Genomic DNA, 23,365 nt, shown 5'->3' with positions numbered 1-23,365 from the left:
TTCTGTTATATAAATGTGATTGTCTGTTTAATTTCAGATTGTGCCAACTTCACCAATGTGTTTTAAGTAGCTATACTTTATATCTTGTGTTTAGCTTAGCTTAACTCAGCTTAGTTTAGTTTAGTTTTGCTTAGCTTAGCTTAGTATGAAGGCTTGCTGGTGGAGTACAACCAGCCCAAATCTAAAACACCTTTGTCTTTTATCTTCAAGTTTTCTTTATAAGTAAATTTATAAATTCAAAAATTTTTAGACCATAAAGAAGGTGAATTGTTCTTCTTCTGGTCCTGGCTGTTGGTTTAGTTCTGGTTCTGGTCCACTCTGATAAACTTCACCTACCTGCACCGAAGCTTCGCGCGCTCAGTCTGCCTGCACGTCACCAGGACGGCTTGTTCTCGATGAAACATGGCGGCTGCTATGACTCATCCGGCTTTCTGTTCTTGGGTTTGTGATTATTATTACCTCACCGTGAAGCTGAACCGTGACGTTCGTGACCTCAGTGGTGGAAAGCTGGTTGGAGAAGTTTGAAGGAAATGACATCACAGGAGACTATGAAGTCAAACTGCTTACTGTGAGTCTGGATTCTGTCGAAATTCAGCATCTCAATAAAGTTTTATAATGAACTTTCAGTCTCAGTGACTTTTTGAAACCTTTTTCAGTAATTTTTTGACATTATTAAAAATACATGATAAATAAATAAATAACTTAATTCCTTTTTAATAAGAAAATAAACATTTCAATGCCTAAAATGCAGATGTAAACAAACGCGTGTCTGCTTTATTTTTGTGTTGAAGCAGTTTGCGTCGGAGGGTCGCCATGGCAACGGTGACTGGGATGTCATACCTCCGCTGACGGCCGCGGTTCTGCTGTGATCCGTGACCGTTGCCGTGACAACGAGCGTTTCCGTGGCAGCCAGTCTCGCAGCTCGTGGCCTTGTCACCATGGAGATGCGTCTCCGAGCCGCTTATTCACAGAAAAAAGCCGTCATCAGAAAATCATAACCAGCCGGACCGAACCGAACCCTTCGGACCCCGCAGACAGCCCACGGTGGGGTCAACCTGGACCGAACATGACTGCTGAGGTTCCTCCACACCACAGACCTGAGGAATGTCAACACAGCAAAACCAGGTGGAGCAGGGCGCCCTCTGCTGGTCAGAGGCTGGGATTACAGCCGCGGCCGTTCCAACAGGGAAGTTTATTTACAGAAAAATCTTATTTAGAGTGAAATGAGGATTAATGTGAGACAGTTTTGTTCAGGAGGAACTACGGAAGTCGATTTCCAGCACGAATAAAAAAATAATAAAAAAAAGCCCAACAGGAAGTCGTCAGATTAGGTTTTAAAGTATGAGATTCTGAAGCCTTCTTAGAGGAACAGCGTAACTTTATGTCTCATAATTATGACCGACAAAGTTGAAATTATAATGTAGTATCTCTGAATAATGACTTTTATTCTTAAAATTCCGACTTATGTTGTAAATTAGCCTTTGCCATACAGTCTCATTACCCTTAACTTGCTGTTGTGAGGTAATTATAGGGGGAAACGTTGAGTTAATTTCAGGCTCTGTAATTAACAAATTCCCTTTTTAATCAAAAACATATAGGCTATTGAAAAAATAAGAAACATTTTCAATCCAAAAACCCTTTTTGCTGCTAATTAGTGAATAAATAGTTATATGCAACAAATATATTTATATTTTTAATCTGTTCTTCAGGTTCAAAGTGTTTTCCTATCCGTTCATCTTTCCAGTTTCTCTGATCATTCCTGGAGTTTCTTTGGACAATGTGGCCTGCGCAGGCTGGCATTAGCATTAGCTGCTATGTGGTTAGCATTGAGATGCTGTTTTAGCCTTGAACCCCTTTTAGCACAACTTAAACACAACTATAGTCTTTTCCAGCATCCAGTCAGATCAGAAATCAACCATCAGGAGAGAAGCAGGAGAGATTCGTCCACGATCGATGTTAGCGGATGTAGCTAACAGATTTGGTTTTTTTGTTCCCCACCAGGGGCTCCTTTTTGTGGGCTCTAGTGTCCCTTTTATCATAGTAGGCTGACAGGAAAGGGGGAGAGACAGGGGGGGAGACAAGCGGCAAATGTTGTCGGGTCCAGGAATCGAACCCGCGACGGCGGGTAGTTCCTGAGCACGGAAGACCTCCTAACCTCTACGCCACCGGAGCACGCCCCAGCTAACAGATTTATGGCTGTAGCAGAAACACAAGCGAGTTGCAGCTCTGGATAATTTATGTTAAAAGAAAAAACTCAATTAAATAATAAGTTGCATTAATGATTTTAACATGTTAAAATTATTATGATTAATAGAATTTAATAAGTTAAGGTCACAGACCTAGAGTCAATAGAACAGAAATCTTTAAAGTTTTTTGTACAAAAAGTAAAAAGACAAACATCAAAAAACAAATTCAATGATTAAAAGTTTTATTCCATAAAAACATATTTGGATACATTTTCTGAAATCAGAACACGTTACATATTCTCCACAGGAAGGAGCGTCTGTCTTTCCGCTCCCTGACAAACAGAGACATGAAACTTTGTTCCTCCTTTAAAAGACAAACTCTAGTTTTTAGGTTTCAGGCGACAAAACAAGTTCAACTTTTGTTTTCATCTAAATCCAACCAAACTTCTCTGAAACTAAATAAACTCTCTATAGCTGTCCGGAGGTACCTACCGCCCCCTAGAGGCTGGCTGTGGCACAAGTTGTTGCGTTGCTATAGAAACCAGAAGTTTTCATCTCAAGCTGGCTGGAGCCTGAATAAAATGTCTCCATCTAATAAGTACATAACTACGTTTTAACGTTGTTACTTTATATTCAGCCTCTAAAAGAAATTAAATTATTTTTAAACTTCATTTTGATCAAAAATGCTTTTTGCTTCCATTACAAACCATAAACTGAGACAAAACCAGCTGCAGCAGGAAAATGATCTGAAACATAAACCAGCAGAAAGTTGACTAACTAAATATTAAAGGCAAACCAGTGATAAATCTGGACACAACAAATGATAATAAATATAATTATTTTCCCTTCTTTGTGGTTTTTCAGGTTATCAGTAAACGAATTGAAATGACATGTAGAGAAATTCTCCCTCATCTGACCTGAAATAACGATAAACTGAAAATGATTAAAATTAACGGAAAATTCACTTTAATTTATTCAAAGTACCAAAGAGCAGGAAGTTCAGGTTAGTCTCTCAGTGCTGAAACTCCGCCCTCTTCTGACCGCAATGTGGAACTGCATGCAGACAGAAATAATTGCTTCAGTAATTATAGTTTCAACTATTTTGAATATTTTTCTAATATTTTAACATGTTTTTGATTGAAAATGTGCCACTGAAATATGGAGCTTTATGGAGTCATAATACTGCTGTGTTATGATTGATGGAGTAAACATTTAAATTCATTCATATGAACGAATGATGCTGTGAACTTTCTCCCTTCTGTCATCCTTTGTTCACCAATCAGCCGTCAGATTGTCACATTAACTGCTGATGCAAATCAATCCTCACATCTATTTCTGTCCAACATCTAGTCATCACTCGGGGTCTCCGTGGCAACCGCAGCCAGGTTTCTGCCTGAAGGCTGGGGATCCTGCAGGGGGCGCCGCCGCCCAGCAGCCGTTGAACTGTTTTCAGTCAGATCAGGGTCAGGTGGTCTGGCTGAAAGCTGAAGTGAAACTCTGAGGAGGTTTCAGGTCGTTTCCCAGAAGGAGAAACTGCGGCGTTGCTTCTGTCAGCAGCAGTCAAGCCGTCCTCCATGTTGGATCTAAATCTGGGCGGCGGCTCAGATTACATTTCATTTCCATCCAAAACCAAAAACTGTTCTCACTTTATTGCTTTTTCTACTAAATGCGCGCAGCGGGAAGCAGGAGTCTCTGCTTCCCGCTGCGCGCCGCCTCAGCCATCGACATCGCTCTCCTGCAGTTTGTGTTTGACCAGGAAGTCCCTGATTGTCACATGGTCGTCTGGCCCCGCCCCCTCCAGCTGCTGCAGATGCTCCTCCCACCGCTGTTTGTCTCTTCCTGTTTGCCACGACAGACGGATCACCGCCTGCAGCAGCGGCAGCGCCAGGGACTGCAGAGCCGCGCCCAGCTGGAAGGGGAGGGGCTTGTCCTGCAGTGGGAGGGGCTTATCCTGCACCTCAGGGGGAAGGAGCATGCGGAGAGCGTGATCGCAGTTCTCTAGAGCCTCCTCCAGCTGCTCCACCTCCTGGAAACAACAAGCCAGCCCCACCAGGGTGAAGAACCAATGGGAGGAGGCTGGGGGCGGGGCCTGTGTCTCATCGTCATGGTAACTGGCCCAGCCCAGCTTGTGTTGGAGTCTCTTGGCATTGAGAAGCGGACCCAAAGCCTCCTGGAAATGTTCAGCTCTGAACAAGAAAAAAAGCATAGAGTTAACCTGGAAAAGTCTGGAAAAACCTGGAGAACCAGGATCCAGATCCTCATTTAGTTTTGCCCGGATTAATTTTATTGCTTGAATTTTCCTGCAGGTTCATTATGAGTTGTTAGCTGTTAGCTTAAAGGATTCCACCGCTAGCTGAACATGTTAGCATCAATATGCTGGATTTTCCTACGAAGCTAAAACCTAAAATCACATTTATTACAAAACTCTTTATCTTTGTCATATTTTCATCTACGGAGGTCGTCAGGTTTTATTTACCCAGTTTACTAATATTCTATAAATAAAATATTGGTTTGATTTACAGACCTCAACCTAGTTAGCAGGAGCTAAGACCTGAATGATACTTGATAAGTAGAAATTCCTGTTCTAGTTGGATGGTGCTAGCTTTGTAGCATCTAGCATGCATCATCTACCCAGGATGCATTGCAGGATAAAGATGGCGACATCTTACTGACAATATTTTTGTTGAACTTGTCAAATTAAACAGCCTGCAGAATTCTTACTGTGTGTTTTTATTCATTTTATAAATTCCTCAACAAAGTCTGTTGTTCCAAGCAGTGGTGCATCATGGGAGCTTCTTGTCTGAATCAGCATTCTCACCTGATGAGCAGCTGGCCGGCCTGCAGGTCGTTCAGGTAGAAGAACTGCCGCACGCTCGGCGCCCCCCGCAGGTCGGGCAGCGAACACAGGTGAGAGAGGTACTGCTCGAACGCCCGGCTCCGCTTAGCGATGGTTTCCGCCGTGAAGTTCCTGCGCAGCTTCTTTCCTGGCAACGTTAAGAGACGTCAGAGCTGAAACCTGAACGGCTTCCTGCAGCAGGACGACGCGGCGCCTTACGGGGGAACGAGACGCGCTCCATCTGGTTGCCGTAGTTACGCCTCAGCGTGGCGTGGAGCCGCTGGAAGTCGGAGTAGCGGCGGGTGATGACAGCGGGCATCTTGTCGCTGCCTCCAGACTGGATGACATGGATGGTGTAGAGCTGCGGGACAGAACCGGCTCAGTCGGGTCGGTTGGCGATACGTCGTGTGATGCATCGGGTCGGGTCATCGGGTCGGGTCGGCGCTCAGAGGAAGAACTCACCACATACTTGGCGGCGCCGTCCTGAACTACGCTGGCGTCAGTCACCTCGAACAGCAGCCCGTCCGCCGGCCGCCTCACGCCGAGGCCGGGACTCGACCCGCCGAGTCCGCGGAGGGTCCGCCAGCCGTCCTGGAGCTGTCGGGTCAGCAGGCCGGAAGGGGCGGGGCCGACGGGGGACACGCCCACCGGACTGGCGTCTGTGAGAAACAGCAGACAGGAAATGAGACGCTCGGACCGCCACCTAGTCCAACCAGGACGGTCCGACGTTTCGACCACCTGTGCTGCTCAGTCCGTCCTCCAGCGACTCGCCCAGGAAGTCCGAGTCGCTGTCTATCGCCTCGCTGCCGTCCTCGCCGCCGAGCTCTCCGTCGTCGAAGCACAGCGTTCCCCGGAGACGCTCCGTCACACACTCCTCCTCCTCCTCCAGCTCCGCCTCCCACCGCTCCTCGCTGAAGCCCCGCCCCTCGCCGTCCTCCTGGTCCGGGTCGGCGCCCGGGCCGGTCTTGAACAGAGAGCGCTTCAGGCGGTCCAGAAAGCGTGCCGCCATGACACCGCCTGGCAGGAACCGGAGGATTTACCCATCAGTTTACATCAACACCTTACATCTGACCTTTGACCTAAAATGTCACTGATGGACTTTTAGGTCCCAGAATCTCCTAAACATTTAGACAAACCTTTTTACGTTTGAAATCGTTATAACTCTGTTTGAATTCCATCTTTATAGGATAAAATTTCTCCAAATTCTTTGAAATAGAGAAATGTACGAAACTGCGATTATAAAAAGTATTATAATACATTAAATACATCAAGTTTAGCCTTATTAAGTAACTACATATTAAGGCTAAGCTAAGCTAACACTGCAGTCAAGGCAGTGATATTATGAGTGATAAATTGATTTTATCACGTTTTGACTTTAAAACCTGCTGGTAGAATTCAAATCAGCTCCATCACTTTTCACTGAAGTGTTTTTCTGGCACAGTGCAGACAGTGAACTTTCCCATCTGGCCTTACCAGAGGCACAAGCCTCTCTGGTTCCTGCCAGTTAGCAACCTTTACTTCCTGTTTGTTACAGCCATACGCAGCGTCAACATCTGAGTAAACTACGCTTTGCTACCCTGGTTGAGTCGCATCAAACCACTAGATGGACATACACAAAATTCACATTTTCTTACTTTTTATTTTTTTGCAACATTTTAAAAGTTAACTTCAAATTTGCATGACAATTTGATGAAAACAGCTTCAAACTAAATATTCAGTTAGCAAGTTATATATTTAGCTTGTAACTATTCAGCTAACTAAATATTCAGCTTGCTAACTAAATATGTAGTTAGGCAGCTAAATAGTTAGCCAGGTTATCTAGTAACTAGTTAACCTGAGAGCGCCCTCCACAGGAAAGCAGAAGAACAGCAGCTCTCAGTGTGATTGCTGCTGTTCCTGAACACATTCTGAGTTTTTAAAGAGGTTTTGGTAAAAGAATGTTCAGTTTATCTGAAGTTGAACTGAGTTCAGATCATTTATTTCCAGGTCGAAGGTCACAGATTTGTTTCCATTGCAGCTCTGCAGAAACTCTGAGCCACAGCAAAGATGGCCGCCGGCCAGCCTGGCTCCGGTTACAGGACCAGCAGCTCCTCCGAATGGAAATCATGTCACTGATTAATAATGCAGAAATCTGTGAAGTCGGCCTGCAGGAGGCGGCGGCCTGCAGACTTCCTCCAGATCATTTCCTCCCCAACGGCTGCAGCACGTATCAGGACTGAAGCAGCTGATAAAACAGGAGCTGCTGACCAGCAACTCAACCCAAACAACCGGCCAGTCAGCCTGAATGATGCCATCTTTAGTTCACTTTAACAGTTTTCCTTTAGCTCTGTCCTGCTGGTTCTGATTCTGAACTGTAAATAGTTTCAAAGGAATAAAACTGCAGAATACAACAGGAATTAAAAGATTATCCACGTTTATGCATGCAAGTCCAAACTGAGGTGTTTACTGGTGGGACCTTCAGCTCGCTAATTAAATACTTAGTTTGGAGCAAAAATATTTAGCTTGCTAACTAAATATTATCTTAAATCTTTTTAAATTGAATTTATAAATAAATGATGCATGAAAGAAATTGACAAGAAAAAACATGTTAGAAGGAAGGAGATGAAGTATTGTCGGCCTTCCTGTTAGCTTTCAGCGCTGTTCTCACCTGATGACAACTTTCTGGTTCAGGTGTTTCTGCTTCTAAGTTAGCAGATGATTTAAACCTATAGATTATAATATTGAAGCGTAGCACATCAATAATAGAGAGATTCTAAATAAAACATTAGATAAGTTTGAAAGTCGTCATTTGTAAAGTTACACAGTCAAAAACTAACAACAATAATCCATGTTATTTAGTTTGTCATAAAAGAAAAAAAATATTTTTTTTCATTCATTCATAAACGTCACAGTTTCACACTACATTCAAGGTAGATAAACATCTATCTAGCTAGCTTTTGTTAGGAATCTCAAACTAAATACTCAGTTTGCTAATTAAATACAGAAGTACTTAATTAGCTTGCTAACTGAATATTTAATTTAAAACTTTATATTTATGTTTTACTTACAAATTAATGTATAACATGGTGAAAATATGACATTGAAAAATGAACCCACATTTTTTTAAATACATAAAAATTATTGTCCCTCCTTACCCACCAGGTTGTTACTGTAAATAAAAACATGTTCTTAAAAACTCGCCTGTTTGAATAAAGTCAATAAAACAAGTAAATAAAAATAAATTGAGCATTTAATCTGTAATTACATATTGCACTGTGTTTTCTATGCCAATTAGTTTGAAATAAAAACAAACTACGTCAAAATTTGTTGGTTTTATTGTTAAATATTTTGCATTAAAACGTGTGAAAGTTTGTAGTGTTTGAATAAGGAATTTATATTTCACCTAAAACTGTCCAGAAATGAGAAGTTAAAAGCGCCAGATGTCCGTGAAGGCATCATTGTGATGACTAACAGGTAGTTATCGATCACCAATAACTTAACGTAAACATATCTAAAGTCTTAAAGGAGCATTTATTGATCACTAACCAGAACTTTGTGTTAAGGTCCGCTAACTGAGCCAACTTTCCCGGACCAGAACCGGTTCTCCTTCTCTCGGTCTCCGTTCTTTTGAAGCTAACCTCCAGGCTGTTTCGGACTGGTTTCGGACCAGTTTAACGGCTGCTGCGCGGAGTTAGCAGCGGAGCTAACAAGTTTCCGCTGCTCCTCCTCTCAAAGTTGCTCCAAAGCCTCCGACCTCCGGACACTCACCCTGGACTGGACCGGGACTCGCTTCCCGCTCCGCTTAGTCCATGTCGGCCCGGTTCACCTGAAGCCCGAGGTTCCCATCATGATCTCCGAGGTGGACCGTTAAGTCCGAGTTTTGCTGTCGGACCGACACTTCTAGTTTTCTGCATCCTGATTCCCTCAAGCCTTCCCCGGCCACAGCCAGCGGGAAAAGGCGGGCCCTCTGGATGTCACTTGGTGACCATATAAGGACATGCAGTGTTCAGTTCCGTCCAGTAGAGGGGAGTAAAAACTCCTGTAACCGAACCGATACATTGTTCTGATGCCATAAATTATGCAAATAGTTTTACTTAATAAACAAGTTTTACACGTGTTTGTTTAATTAATCATATTTTCAATTTTAATGCAGAAACATTTAATTTTAAATATTTCCTCCATTAACATTTCTTTTATTTATATTCCTTGTTTATTTTCCAGATCAGTGTTTTAATTTCGACATAGACTTACATCATCCCCATAATCAATATCATTAAAGTAATAGATGTTTCAACACACATTCAACACACACACACACACACACACACACACACACACACACACACACACACACACACACACACATATATATATACATACATATATCTGGCAGTGTAAATATTACATCTTCTTCTTCCACTTGATGTCAGGTCATATTCTTGGTGTTTGCACCAACTTTTACATTCAAATCTATTGCAAATGTCACCAAATGACCTCAGTAAGTCACTGGAAAGTTGTTGTTTTTTTCGTAGCATTGAACGTGTCACCACGGAGGGCGTGTTGGGGGCGTGGCTAACCTGACGCAGTCCGGAGGAGTTGCAGTGGGCGGAGCTTGGGGCCCCACCTTGTCAGGTCGGAGCCTCCCATCAGATGAAACTTGGAGTTTCTGCTGTTGACATATTTCACCGACCCGCGTCTGAGCAGGTAAGAGAACCAGAACCGTTTACTGGGTCGGGACCAGTAAGATGTACTGGGGCAGACGTTATAAACTGGGTTACATTGGATGTGGCCGTCTACAGCATGTTTTTTAGAAGTTTCTGGGTGGTGAAGTTTTTCCTGCCTTCTGACTGTGAGCAGGTCTGAAATGTTGAGCCTGTTGGTTTGAGTTAAACCAACATCTGGTGGCTTCAGTGGCTGACAGACAGGAAACAGGAAGACCTGCAGCTGGCAGCGGGGCGGACAGTCAGGTCACAGAATCATCTGAATCTGTTTGGCTAAAACATCTGAATGGAAAGAGAACGGATCGTTGAGTTATCCTCAATGTTTCTAAAAGTTTTAACATGTTGGTGAAATATATGTTGAAAAAATCAGGAATAAAATCTGGGTGTAGTGATGAACTCTGACCTGAACCTTCAGACACACATAAAGACGGTTACAAAGAACAGGATTAGAGAACTAGTGTCCCAGAAAGAGACACTGTGTTATTTTTAAATATTTAAAGTTTATAATTTGCTAAAATTCTATCTGGCAGTTGAAATATTACATCTTCTTCCTCCACTTCATATTTTATGTGTTAGCACCAACTTTTACATTCAAATATTTTGCGGATTCATAAAGTGGATAAATGTTATTCCAGCTCAGACTGGCTGTGACCTGCTCTGAGGCGTGTTGGAACCACAACAACCTGGTTATGATCGGATTCGTCACGGTAACGGACGAGGGCTTGTTGAGCCAACAGGAGTTTCTGTTTAGATTCATATAAGAACGTGGTCAGGATCCCAGAGCCGTGATGCTGCCAGATGCTGTGTTTGTGTTGAGGAACCGTTCAGGGAACCTTAATCTCTACTGACAGCCAACACTGGAACAAAATTCAGAAAGGTTAGAGAAAAGCTGCAATCAATCGATCGATCAATTGATCACGTTTATTTATGTAACACATTTCAACAACAAGACATTTCAAAGTGTTTACATCATAAACACACAAAAATAAAAAGACATAAAAACGAGATACAGTCACCAATTGAGAAAATCAGGAACAGCCGATAATGATAATAAATGTTTCTGGATGATAAATTATCCCAGAAGTTATTGTGATAAACGATAATATTGTTGTTTTGAGAATGTTTTCCAGAAATATAACGACAACTTATAGTCAAAGATGAATAAACGTTAAACTTTAATGAACATTTAAACCGGAACTGGAAGACATTTTAATATCCAAAGTAAATAAAACAAATCAAGAGTCTGTTAACAAAATGATCCTTCAAAGAAGGTTTGGTTCACTGAAGACTTTTATCAGCCAGTTTCTGGTAGAAAGAGAAAAACAACAAATGGAAATGATTGAGCATTATTGATTTATTGATTATTAATCGACAGCAGCTCTCACCAGCTGGGCGTTTAGCCTTGATTCCAAGGATCTCAGTGTTCCGGCTGTTTTGCAGTTTTCTGGAAGTTTGTTCCAGATTTACGGTGCATAAATGCTGAAAGCTGCTAGATGCTAATCCTGCGATGGAGAGCAGTCGCTCCAGAAGTCCTTCTGAACTGATCTTTGATCGCGTCGCAGCAGGTGAAGAGAGTCTTCCTCTTTTCAGGTCTTTGCTCTGCAGCATCAGGTCTTTGCGCTGCAGAATCCTCAGATATTCAGCATGGTGCTGCGTGATCTATTGACAAAAACAGGAGACGTGAGTCCGGCTCGTCCGGCTGCAGCAGAAAGGACTCAACATGTTTCACCAACTGGACAATTTAAATGAAATAAAACTCTGAACGGAAACAAACCAGGAAATGTTTTACTGACGTTCTCAGCTGCAGTTCTTCAAACGTCAGCAGAGCGCCGACTGCAGTTTTCAGACCAATTCTTAAGGCAGTTATTCTTTCTGAAAAGTTGATAAATATGTCAATAAGTTGCTAAATGAGAGTTTTTACACGTCGCCTGATGGGCGGAGCTTCCAGTCAGAACAGGAGACAGCAAATGATTTTCTGACGTAGATCAGATCAGTGGAAATTTAAATAACATTTAAATTTAAATAACATTGTAATCAACCGGAATAAAGACCAGGAAACTCAGCATCCATGTTTCCATCCATTTGTTGTGAATTTTAATCAAACTCTTAAATTGCCGTAAAAGAAAAAGTGAATTATGAAGTTTGGAGCAAATCCGTTTCCTGATGCCGTTGACTGTAAAACATTTTGAAGTTAAAATCGTGACATGCTGCATGGAGCCTCCTTCATTTGGCTCAGACACTGAGCTGCAGATTCTGATCGTTTGGACACCAAGTGATTTCCTGAAAGCCGTTTCCAGCCTCCAGACATGGAGGGTCTGATGTTTTCCTGGGCGGCTCCAGCTGCTGCAGGTGTGTCTCACCTGAGAATGAATCAGTGCAGAGTGGAAAGACGATGACATCCCCACAGCATCGGTTCCTAGAAACCCTGAGCAGAGTCAACATGCTGACTCAGCGTCTGTCTCTGAGCCCAGCAGCATGAAGAGCAGCTTCTCCTCTGGACCTCCAGAAACCCTGGACCTCCAGAAACCCTGGACCTCCAGAAACCCTGAACCTCCAGAAACCCTGAACCTCCAGAAACCCTGGACCTCCAGAAACCCTGAACCTCCAGAAACCCTGAACCTCCAGAAACCCTGGACCTCCAGAAACCCTGGACCTCCAGAAACCCTGAACCTCCAGAAACCCTGAACCTCCAGAAACCCTGGACCTCCAGAAACCCTGGACCTCCAGAAACCCTGGACCTCCAGAAACCCTGAACCTCCAGAAACCCTGGACCTCCATCCACCACTGGTTCATGTTTCAGTTACAGACACAAACTCTGACATGTTTTCATGCTCTGGAGTCGCAGCTGCTGATTTTATTTCAGAATGCAGTGAAAATGCTGAAACCCCAAAACAACATTAAAACAATTAGCTTACAGCTGTAACATCACCAGAACCATTAAACCCTCAATCACGTCTAAAATTAGCTTCCCGCTGGTTGTACCAATAAAAGTGTGTGTTGCATCAGAGCCGCCGGCTCTCTGGGTCCGTTTGAGGGTTGTTGCTGCTTGCCAGTCAGTCACAGGTGTTGCTCTGCAGAGGGTTGCCCTGAATAAAAGTTGCTCCACCGGTTCTGCCAGCTGGTTGCGGCTGGGAGGGGCAAACGGAGATCAACAAGCCTGAAACCTGACAGAGAAACTTCCAGCTTCTGTTCTGCTGCTGCTTTAGTAAAATGGTGGGTAATGGAGAACCCGACCTCTGGTTCTGCTTCTTCATCTGGATCCAAGATGGCGCCGTCACCTGATTGGTCAACCAGGCGACCAATCATTTCCCCAAACATGTCTGTTTCTCTTCTCTCTGGGTTTTCATCGTTTCTCAGAGACCAAGACTAAAATATACAATAGAAATCAATCAATCAATCAATCAATCAATCAATCAATCAATCAATCAATCAATTGGTCGGTCGGTTAACAGGAAACCAGAATCCTCAATTCTGATCAACTAATCAATGCTCCATTAATTATGGTTCTGCCTCTGAACTTGAGCGTTTCCTGGATTGTTTTCTGTAATGATGTTTGGTTCTGATCCGTTCACATCTGGACCAGATGAAACCTCTGGAGGAACACAGAGAGACGGACTTCATGTTCATTATTGACTCCAGATGTTGGTTTGATGTTATTGATGCAGGTTAATTACTGATCAATTTATTGCTAAATTGATTAACTGAAATGCGCTAAAATGTTTACAGAGACTTCATAATCCATTTTATTCATGGTGGGTTTTATTTTTTTATTATTTTTGGATTTTTAAAATATCTTCAGATTGAGTCTGAAGTGTTTTTTACAAAATAAAGATTCTTTCACGCAGTCCTCTAGTCTCCATGGCGACCAGTCCGCCGTTAAACCCCTGGGTGGGCCTAGCCCCGCCTTCGAGCCGCAGCTCCTCCCCACTCAGCTCCTTCAGACTAGCCAGCAGCAATTAGCAAACAGCTGCTGAGCTGCTGCTCAGAGCAACGCTGGTAGAAACATTAAAGGGTTAATAGAGCAGCCATGTTGGATGGCTTCCTGGAGGCGGAGCTTCAGAAAGAGCAGCAGCTTCTTAAAGAAACAGAGGCCCAATTTTAAGATGTTGATCAGGAAGTCAAATGTTTTTTAAGTCATGTTGGATATGAACAGCATTTTTATGACATACTTACTATATTGTGCTATAAAATGGAAACTGGTCACATGAGCAGCCAGGATCCACCTGTAAACACCTTCAAGTGTCATCAAGATGTTTCTTTCCTGTTTCTTTAGGAACTCGTTCCCTCACTTTTATGTTTCTGGATGAAATCTTGTGTTTGGAGTTTCTGGTTTCTGATTCATTAGTGAAACGTTTTTATGGCAGGAGCCGGTTTCATTCAGCCTGAATGTTTCAGTAGTTTTGGGTTCAGATGGTTTATCTGGAGTCCAGCTTAGTGAATCAGACGCTTTGCAGAAATCTGACGTTGCTGAACAGGTTTTCATTCCGCCTGCAGTCACTGCAGTCTGAGCGGAGCTGCTGTCGCATGTCGCTGCAGCTTTCTGAGTTAATAAGTGAAGGAAAGCAGAGCAGAGTTAATGTTTCTCAGCTCGGCGCCGAAACTGCAGAAACAGTTTCTGCTTGTTAAGAAAAGATCCGAACTGATGCAGGCGCCTTGCTGCTCGTTTTGTAGGAACATTTTGTCCCTGAATCTTTGTGAACGTTGCATCACATCTAACCTGCAGGCTGAAAACACAAACCCAGAAACTTTTACTCGATTACATTTGAGTAACTTTTTGATGAAATGTACTTTTAGGAGTATTTTAGTTTTTGAGTAATTTTATTATGAAGTGTCTCTGAATTTGTGGATTTTCTCCCCACTGAATGAAAAACAAACATGTTGGAACCAAAACCCTCCAGACTCAGAATCAGCTGCAGGTTCTGAAACTTTTTGTTTGACCTTTTGTTTTGTGAATTATTGTCATTTTGGTTCTTCCATTTAACTTTGTATGTTGGTTCTTCTGATGATGTAATTTTTAATATTACATGATTGATGATTTGATCCGTCACTCAGTATTTGATTCGACTTTTTACTTTTTCACTCTCAATTCAGTAAAAACATGTTGAAGTCCTGATACTTTAACTTTTATACTCCTCCTCACACACCTTGTTTCAGGTCTGATGTTTGATTTTTCTGAGTTTAATTAAACTAAGACGATTTTGTCTTTAGGCTGTTGTGCCTCTAAAAAACACAACAGATGGAAAAAGTAAGTACACCCCCTGCTGTTCAGACCAGCAGCTCTGTGTCGTTGAGTAGCTGATTGTCATCAAGCAGAGCACATGTAAAACAGCAGGTTAGCACAACGACAGGGTGGAAAACCATCAGCAATACCCCGGAGGAGCAGCTGGGGGGGAGGTCAAAGGTCAGCTCTAAACTGGCTCATCTTCCTCCAGAGAGAAAGATTATCTCAAGAGGAAAACGGATCAAAACGGGAGAAAACGTTGTTCGCTAATCAGCTGTGTGTCGTTGCTGCTTTCTCAGATCCAGCCATGAGGGGGCGCTCTTCCAGTGTTGGTCGCCTCGTCCTGCTTTCGTTCTGCAGCCTGATGATCGGAGGAGCAGCAGGACTGAGGATCTGTTCCTACAACATCCAGAAGTTCGACACGACCAAAGCTGCAGATTACAGAGTGATGCACACTCTGACCAAGGCAGGACACACACACACACACACACACACACACACACACCTACACACACACGCACACACACACACCTACACACACACACTGGTGAAAACATGAAAAATCAATTAAAAGTTGAAACATTTTTTATTTACAAACATTTCTCCTCCTGTTTTTGTATTTGATTTGTATTTTCTGTCAGTTTCTTCTTCTCCTGTTTGACTCGGAGTCGTTTCCTCTGCAGATCGTGTCTCGCTGTGATATCTGCCTCCTGCAGGACGTTGTGGATCCGGAGCTGAAAGCAGTCAAAGCTCTGGTGGCGTCGCTCAACAGGTACTCCTCCACGCTCTCCTCCAGAACCAAAACCCAATCGAACGTTTCCTGTACCGTCAACTGGGTCAGCATGAAGTCCACTGGAAGCAGTGTACTTTGACTAGGCCACTTCCAGTCTGGAAGACCAGCAGCTGATTGCGATGCTAAGATCCAGCAGTAGCAGTCAGGGTCTCTGTTGGCGGCAGACGGCTCCTGATGCAGGAAGTTCAGGTTCAGAGAAGGAAAGTTTAATTTTTAAATGAATTTCATTCAACAAAACTCGCCTCCAGCCTTCATCTCCTTCTCCTCATCGTCATCCACGTTTACACACCTCCTCCATCTAAACTGAAAACAAAGATTTGAAACTGAAAAATTATTTTAAAACTAAAAAAATCTTTGAAACAGAAAAATAAACTATTTTTCATATTCAAAATTTTTTTCCCACTTTCAAATATATATATATATATATATATATATATATATATATATATATATATATATATATATATATATATATATATATATATATATATATATATAGTTTTACTGGGTAATTAATCATCTAAAGAAGAAACTATTTCAAAAAATAAGTTCAGTTATAGAACTGAATACGTGAATAAAAGGATCTGTGATTTACAGACAGCTGACTAAACTGTAAAGAAATTCATAAACAGAAACGAAGGATATTATAGCTTCAGTATGTTTAAGTTAATTGTATAAACAGTTATTTCAGTTCATAAATGTTTTCTCAAACTCACTTTTTATTGTTTCGTTAGTTTTATTGAACTATAATAACCTTCCTCCTCATCCTCCTCCAGTTCTTCATCAACAACCTGAACACAAACATTCTCCATAAATTCAAATATTATTCATTTATTTCAGGAACTTTATCATCACGTTAAATCCATTATGTAGATTAACGACATGTTTAAAGACTTTACGTTAGTAACAGTTGATGAAAAGTCAACATTTAAAGTTTGAATAAACAACAAAAAAATATTTTTAAAAACAGAAACATGGGGTTGAAGGTTATTATTTTCAAACGATGATTTGTAATTGATTATGACTGTAATATAGCAGATACTAATGATCTGTGTCTGCTGTCTGCCTCCAACAGGACAAATAAAAGGTACGGTGGATTTTAAATGTGTTTGGGACAAAAACTGGTTGGAAAATAATAATTTCATTTAACCTCCTTCACTGATAACTGATTATTGATTTATTCTGTTCCTGAAACCTTCATGTTCATCCTGGGTGGAGAGCTTCTGCATCAAACTGGATTATTACTGAAATTTACAGAATTATTACAGAATTATTACTGAAATATTACTGGATTATTACTAAGTTATTACTGTACTATTACTGAATTATTACTAAATTATTACTGAATTATTACTAAATTATTACTGAAATATTACTGAATTATTACTGAATTATTACTGAATTATTACTAAATTATTACCGAATTATTACTAAATTATTACTGAAATATTACTAATTACTGAAATATTACTAATTACTGAAATATTACAGAATTATTACTGAATTATTACTGAATTATTACTGAATTATTGCTGCATTATTACTGAATTATTACTGAAATATTACTGAATTATTACTGAATTATTGCTGCATTATTACTGAATTATTGCTGAAATATTATTGAATTATTACTGAAATATTACTACTGCATAATGAGAAAAAACTAAATAATTTGTACCTTTACCAGAAGTGGATTTAAACTGATTTTCGTTCATTTGTGACGGGACAGAAAAGTAAAACCAGATAAATTAAATCAATCTTTTGATATGTGTTGAAATCTTTACTGTTTTATGTAAAAGTGCATTAGAAACTGTAGGAGAACTGGTTTCCAGTTTACCCAGAGCTGCTTTCTAACATGGATGACCATTTTCTGTCTGGCCTTCTGCTGTTACATTTTAAATATTATTACAGGCTAATTATCTTCTTTGGTTGTTTAGAAGAAAAATATGTTCAAATTAAAAACTTGGGATTTACTCTTTTTACTAACCTGAAGGGGCTTCATGCTAAAGGTGTTAGCATGGTTCATTTTCTAAAAACCAATCGATAAACACATCATTACTGATTATTACTGATCAATGTTTTGCATGTGTGGGTTTATTTATGCTGGCAGACCCAAATCTGTCATTATTAACATGACTGTTATGTTTCATATCTTTATGACGTTTCAAAGTATACATCAGAAACATTTTACTGAAATCTAGTGTGTTTTATTTGATCTTGTAAATCCACATTGAAAAAATAACTAAACTTTAAAAAATCTAATATGGCCGCCACATCAGCTTAAAAAGTTACATTCAAAATAATAAACCAGTTATTAAATTTATGATACACATGGTAAAATCAACATCTGTTAAATGTTGTGTTTCCTAGGGAACATAGTAGTGGTCAGTGATGGCATAGTTACTTTGAAAAAGTAACTGTAATCAGATTACTGATTACTCCTTGGAAAAGTAATTTGTTAGATTACTGATTACTTGGTTTGGAAAGTAACTAAGTTACATTAAAAGTAACTTTTTGTTACTTTCAGCAGCTGAAAACAACAACGCTGTGAAAATCTCATTGATCGTTGCCAATATTTAATTACAAGTTATTTTATAATGATTCCATCAACAATGTGTCTCTTATATGGTTGAACTGAAGGGGAGATTGTTTAATGGTTACAACAGAACAAATAAAACCGTTAGTAATGTGTGTGTGTTTGTGTTGTCCACTATAGTCTGGAAAACTAGAAATAGGATTTTAACACCGGCCCCGCGGGCCCCCAGCCTCCAGGTTGTGGTTACGGCCCTGTGTTTGTCAGAGCTCAGACGTCCCGCTGCACAGATTAGTGACACTTTTCTTAATATTACTGATTATAACGGCGTTTAGTTGCACAACTTTACCGACTCGTTCATTCGTGGCTGTTTTCACGTTTATTGCTGCTCATATTTGTCTCCATGTTTGCAGTTTTCTGGAGCTCAACGTGAAGCTCGACGTCATTCACAGCAAATATATTAACAAAGAAACAGCGGGACGGATCATGAGTCTGACTAAAACCAACTGGATGACAGACAGACCAATTCTGGGGTTATGTCTGGTTATTTCCCAGCCCAAAAACCCGCGACTCATTAAGGGTAGGGTTAGCCGGTAACAGCAGCTAGCAAGCGCCACTGGTTTTCTGACGCGCAGCTAAAACCATCAGCTCTGTTAAACTGGGCGTGGCTTTATTCCCAGTTCCAGGTTCCAACGTCTGAACCAAACAGAAAACAGAAAAAGTTCAAGTGATTCCCAAAGCTACGTTAGCTTAGCCACTGTTAGCACACTAGTTAGCATCAGTAAATGGACAGAATAGCTAATAAATAACAGCTTTATGGGTTATAAACTATTATAAAATACTGTCTATCCATAAATATAGTCCATTAACCTATCTAAATTAATTATCAGTGATATCTATTAGCTTTATTCTGAGTGTTATAAAAATATTTAATTTAGCCCATTACTTTAGACAGGTGCGCTGTCATTTGATGATTTCACATAATTATAAATCAGTAATTTAGGTAAATTATTACTTGTGATTCATGGTCAGTTTAAAGTAACAGCTTCTTGTAACATTAATTAGAAAATATCAGAAATTAAAGGTTAAATGCCAAAATATTTAATATGTGTCCAGATTTTGTGGATCAGGCGCTTTGTGTGAGTTTCTGTGCAGAAATGTGAAACTGTTGATGTAAATGAAGGAAAGTGCTGCGTTCAGTGGACAGATGCTGCGTTTGTGTTGTTTGTTGAGGTATGACGACCATCATTATGAATACGTGTCTAGTCAAAGTCTGGGGAAGTCTGATGACCTTCAGCAGTACGTCTTCATCTACAGGTGAGACGCAGGATTTCATTTCTACTAATTAAAATATTATTCAATTATTTTTACCCTTCAGTTTATCGTGTCCTTCATGGTTTCCTCCTGTCCTTCCTCACATTTTTTCTTCATTCTTGTTTCCCTTGTTTGTCCTTCCTTGTTTCCTTCCTTCCTTCTTTCCTATAAATAAGTGTGAGTCCTAGTTCTCTCTCTGACTCGTAAATCCATGACTTGACCTTTGACCCTCTGATTAGGACACACCTGGTGAAACAGTTGGGTCAGCACCAGTACAAAGGTCAAGCCTTCGCCCGGCCGCCGTTTGCCGTCCATTTCAGCTGCAATAAAACTGGTCAGTAGGTTTTCAAACAGAACTAAAACGGTTCTTATTTTCCTTCTCTGATCCGTTTGAACTTCTTTTCTTCCAGACGTCAAGGAGTTCGTTTTGGTTCCGCTCCACACTGACCCGGACCAGGCCGTCCAGGAGATCGACTGGCTCTACGACGTCTTTGAGGAGGTCAGCGCAAAGTGGAACAACACGGTGAGGAAGCAGCAACTTCACCATTCTGAGGTCAAAGGTTAGATAGACGAAGCTGGAAACTTCTAGAAATGATGATCCTGGGAAAATGTTGGGATGTTCAGACGAGGAAGTATTGAGGATGGATGGTTCTGGTCGGTTCTGGTCGGTCGGTTCCCCAGTGCATTGTGGGTGTTGTTTCCAGCCTGGACAGTTGGACCGTTGTTTCTTGACGTGGTTCCACTCCGTGTGTTTCAGAACGTGATGTTCCTGGGGGATTTCCACGCCGGCTGCGCCTACGTCACCCGGGACGACAAGAAGAATATCCGACTCTTCACCAACTCCAACTTCTCCTGGCTGATCGGAGACAGAGAGGACACCACCGTCACCGACCAGACCAACTGCCCCTACGACAGGTTTGTGTTCGAGAGAGAAATCAAACGGCTGCAGATGTTCTCCAGAGTACACTCACTGAGGAGTCGAAGCCTCTTCCTCCTCTTCCTGTGTGTGTTTCAGGATCGTGGTTCATGGACAGTCCTTCCTGCAGGCCATCAGGCCGTTCTCTGGAAAAGTGTTCAACTTCGGCAAAGAATTCAGACTCAGGCAGTCAAAGGTAAGACGTCGCTCCAGCAGAAGGAACTGGAACGTGTTGGTTCACTGCAAACACATAAATAATGTAAACTTTTAAACACAAACAAAAAAACTAAAAACCACAAAAAATGCTGCAAATTACAAAAACAACAAATATTAAAAATGCAATTTCACTGCACAACAGAAGTCCTCCAGGCCACCAGGGGGAGTCTGGAGGTGCTAAGATGTAAATATGCTGCAGTAGTGAGAACGGCCCGGTCCGGCGCCCAGCGCCTCTGTGAAGACTGGGCTCAGTCAAAGTCCCATCCGGGTTCAGGGACAGAACGGCCGTAACTTCACATCCAAAATGGAGGACTGGTCACCGTTTAGGCTTTCTGCTGCTAAACAGGACAACAAAACAGATTATTTTAAACATTCAGTAAAGGTATTTCTGCTGGAGATATTTGTTTTGTTATGATTTGTTGAATTCAATATAATCACCATTTCCTGTATGCAGCTAAACGTTAGTTTGGTATGAAGTGGAGCTAAGAACAAAGGTCAAGTTCAGGACAAACAAACGGCGTATATAAAACATAAAATAAATGTCTGATGCTACATTTGAAAAATATGAAGACTGATGAATTAAATGTTACTTTTAAAAGAAACTATGAATGTTGTGACTTTATGAACCAAAAATGTAAAAAATAAATTCATCAGTTTTCTGCTCCTTTAGTCTGACAAGAAAACATTTGATTCAAAATCATGATGACAATAAAACCAAACAACTTTCTCTTTCACTCCCACAAAAAGATATTAATTTCATAATTATGTATAAAGTTTCCCTGTAATGACTTTCTGTAAAAGAAATTCAAAATATATTTATTTTACTTTCCTCAGTCAGTTTGTGATTGTTCTTTTTATTTCTTCTTTTTTTTGCTCAGTTTATCATATCAAACTTTTTTATTACTGAAGTGCCTTGTCATGATATTTTCTTTTAATTTTCTAAAGACGGAAAAAACAACAGAACATTTCCATAAATCTGCCTTTTAACTCATAGCGTGACATACAGCAATGAATTGTGGGTAATACACTTCATTGAAGTCTGTAGAAATGCGAATGTTGTTTAAGGGCGGAAATAGAACCCAAAATGGCGAAGGGCGAATGAGAGACACACCGCGACCTTTAACCTCCAACATGAAGGAAGGAGGGAGAGGATGGACTTTACCACAGGGTCGCGTCTCATTGGCTGATGCCCGTTCTACGTGGTCACCTGCGTGGCCGTCTCACTAAACTGTTCCTCCTGTTAGCCTCTCCAGCACCAAGTACAGAGCATCAGGAAGCACTAATGGAGTCAGAAATACTCTGCAGAGAATCAGTCCAAGAGGAAGACGCCAGGTTTCCATAGAAACAACGCGCCGCCAGGCTGTTTGTGGCTACCTGGGAGTTTCTAAGTCGGTTGTGGGCGGAGCTTGGTAAGGTCCATTGGGACCAGGCCAAAGACCTTTTCTTTCTTCCTCCATCTTTCTTCTGGACTGATCCCATGGGATTTGACGGCCGACGCCCCCTAGTGGCCAGGAGGACTAATGGTCTGTGGTGCGAGTTTGTTTACAGCTTTTCCCCTTTTGCTTCCATTTCCTGTAGTTGCAGAGTTTTTCTGTTGCATTTTTGTGTGTGTGTATTTTTCACCATTCATCTGTTTGCCTCGTATCCGTCTCACAGTTTCTGGTTCCTGTTGCTTCTGTCTGCCAGGTGCTGAAACTGAGCGACCACTATCCAATCGAGGTGAGATTAAAAGGCTCCGCCCCCTTCCTTCAGGCCACGCCCCTGCTGGTCCTCTTCGGCGCCATCATCCGGTTCGTCCTTCCTGCTCTGTGATCGTCTGATCCAGTCTAGATGGCCATCCTGTTACATTTTATGAAGCAGTTTTGAACAAGCACATTTTGGAGATTTTACTCAAGATGTAAAGTCTTTAAGAGCCAGAAGCCACATTTTGCTTTCTTATGTCAGGTTTTTGTCTTCTGCTGGAGATTCAGATTTTTACCAAAGAAAGAGCAAATTGAAGATTAAATTATAGGAGATTAGCTATAATCTGTAAACTCAAATCTAATTTATGTTTACCTCTGAGTTGACCTGCTGACACTGAAAGCAGGAAATGTCTCCAGACTGGAGGAATGAAAGTTTTTACCTTTAACTTCAGAATAATTGTTTTAATAAACCAGATTTTAGCGGTTAGTTTTGTTTTTCTTCTACATATTCTTTATAGTTTTTGTGTTTTTGTTTTCCAACACAGGTGTTTTTCTGATTGTGTACAGAAACTGTTGTAAATAGAATGTCAGGAACTTTTAGAACAGAAATAAAATGCGTAGATTTTTAAAAACTCTGTAAAATCGAACCTTAAAGTTGCTGTTTTTGTTGTATTTTTATAACATGTCAAAGGGAAGAACCACTTTCCCTCTTTAGACCTTGAGTCAGGTGAAATAAAAGATGCATAAAATCTAATTTCAACGCAAATTAATTAAACGTGACTGACTCTAGGTCTACAAACTGGGTCAAACAGAAAGGAAACTGCTGGGAAAACAGGACAAAAACACAAACCTTGGTAAATGGAAAAATATAATATGATCAAACATCAATAAATTATCCATCTACTGCTCTGCTTACTTTGTTTTTCATTCTGAAATTAAATGAAGCTGGACAAATGGACCTTCAGAAC

At 41.0% G+C, this 23,365-nt stretch overlaps 2 protein-coding genes across 3 annotated transcripts; one reads left to right on the top strand and one right to left on the bottom strand.

The window, feature by feature from the left end:
• The first annotated feature begins 822 nt into the window (after positions 1-822).
• Positions 823-23,302, top strand: LOC122838384 (deoxyribonuclease-1-like 2). 2 transcript variants are annotated; one of them, XM_044129035.1, is made up of 11 exons: positions 823-1,125; positions 9,534-9,705; positions 15,243-15,409; positions 15,627-15,715; positions 16,812-16,823; positions 19,503-19,586; positions 19,823-19,917; positions 19,994-20,106; positions 20,341-20,498; positions 20,599-20,695; positions 22,402-23,302. In XM_044129035.1, the coding sequence occupies exons 3-11, from the start codon at positions 15,251-15,253 to the stop codon at positions 22,525-22,527; spliced, it is 933 nt and encodes a 310-aa protein (XP_043984970.1). In that variant the 5' UTR covers positions 823-1,125; positions 9,534-9,705; positions 15,243-15,250; the 3' UTR covers positions 22,528-23,302. The 2 variants fall into 2 exon arrangements, with proteins under 2 accessions (XP_043984970.1, XP_043985046.1); XM_044129111.1 differs by lacking the exon at positions 16,812-16,823.
• Positions 2,412-9,028, bottom strand: snx21 (sorting nexin family member 21). Its single transcript, XM_044128425.1, has 6 exons — positions 8,770-9,028; positions 5,761-6,039; positions 5,485-5,681; positions 5,242-5,383; positions 5,005-5,170; positions 2,412-4,372 (listed from the first exon to the last, which is right to left on the bottom strand). Exons 2-6 carry the CDS (start codon positions 6,029-6,031, stop codon positions 3,901-3,903), a joined length of 1,248 nt encoding a protein of 415 aa, XP_043984360.1. The 5' UTR covers positions 6,032-6,039; positions 8,770-9,028; the 3' UTR covers positions 2,412-3,900.
• Positions 23,303-23,365: the final 63 nt, after the last annotated feature.

This window comes from Gambusia affinis, linkage group LG01, assembly GCF_019740435.1.
Source record: "Gambusia affinis linkage group LG01, SWU_Gaff_1.0, whole genome shotgun sequence".
NCBI lineage: Eukaryota > Metazoa > Chordata > Actinopteri > Cyprinodontiformes > Poeciliidae > Gambusia > Gambusia affinis.
This window is presented reverse-complemented; position numbering and strand designations above follow the sequence as displayed.

Excerpts from the sequence above, each read along its gene's own strand:
- LOC122838384 (XM_044129035.1), top strand. The coding sequence starts at position 15,251 with ATGAGGGGGCGCTCTTCCAGTGTTGGTCGCCTCGTCCTGCTTTCGTTC. Across the intron at positions 15,410-15,626 it reads TGATGCACACTCTGACCAAG|ATCGTGTCTCGCTGTGATAT; the intron begins GCAGGACACACA and ends TTTCCTCTGCAG. Across the intron at positions 20,107-20,340 it reads GCGCAAAGTGGAACAACACG|AACGTGATGTTCCTGGGGGA; the intron begins GTGAGGAAGCAG and ends CGTGTGTTTCAG.
- snx21 (XM_044128425.1), bottom strand. The coding sequence starts at position 6,031 with ATGGCGGCACGCTTTCTGGACCGCCTGAAGCGCTCTCTGTTCAAGACC. Across the intron at positions 5,682-5,760 it reads GGACGGACTGAGCAGCACAG|ACGCCAGTCCGGTGGGCGTG; the intron begins GTGGTCGAAACG and ends TGTTTCTCACAG. Across the intron at positions 4,373-5,004 it reads GCCGGCCAGCTGCTCATCAG|AGCTGAACATTTCCAGGAGG; the intron begins GTGAGAATGCTG and ends TTTCTTGTTCAG.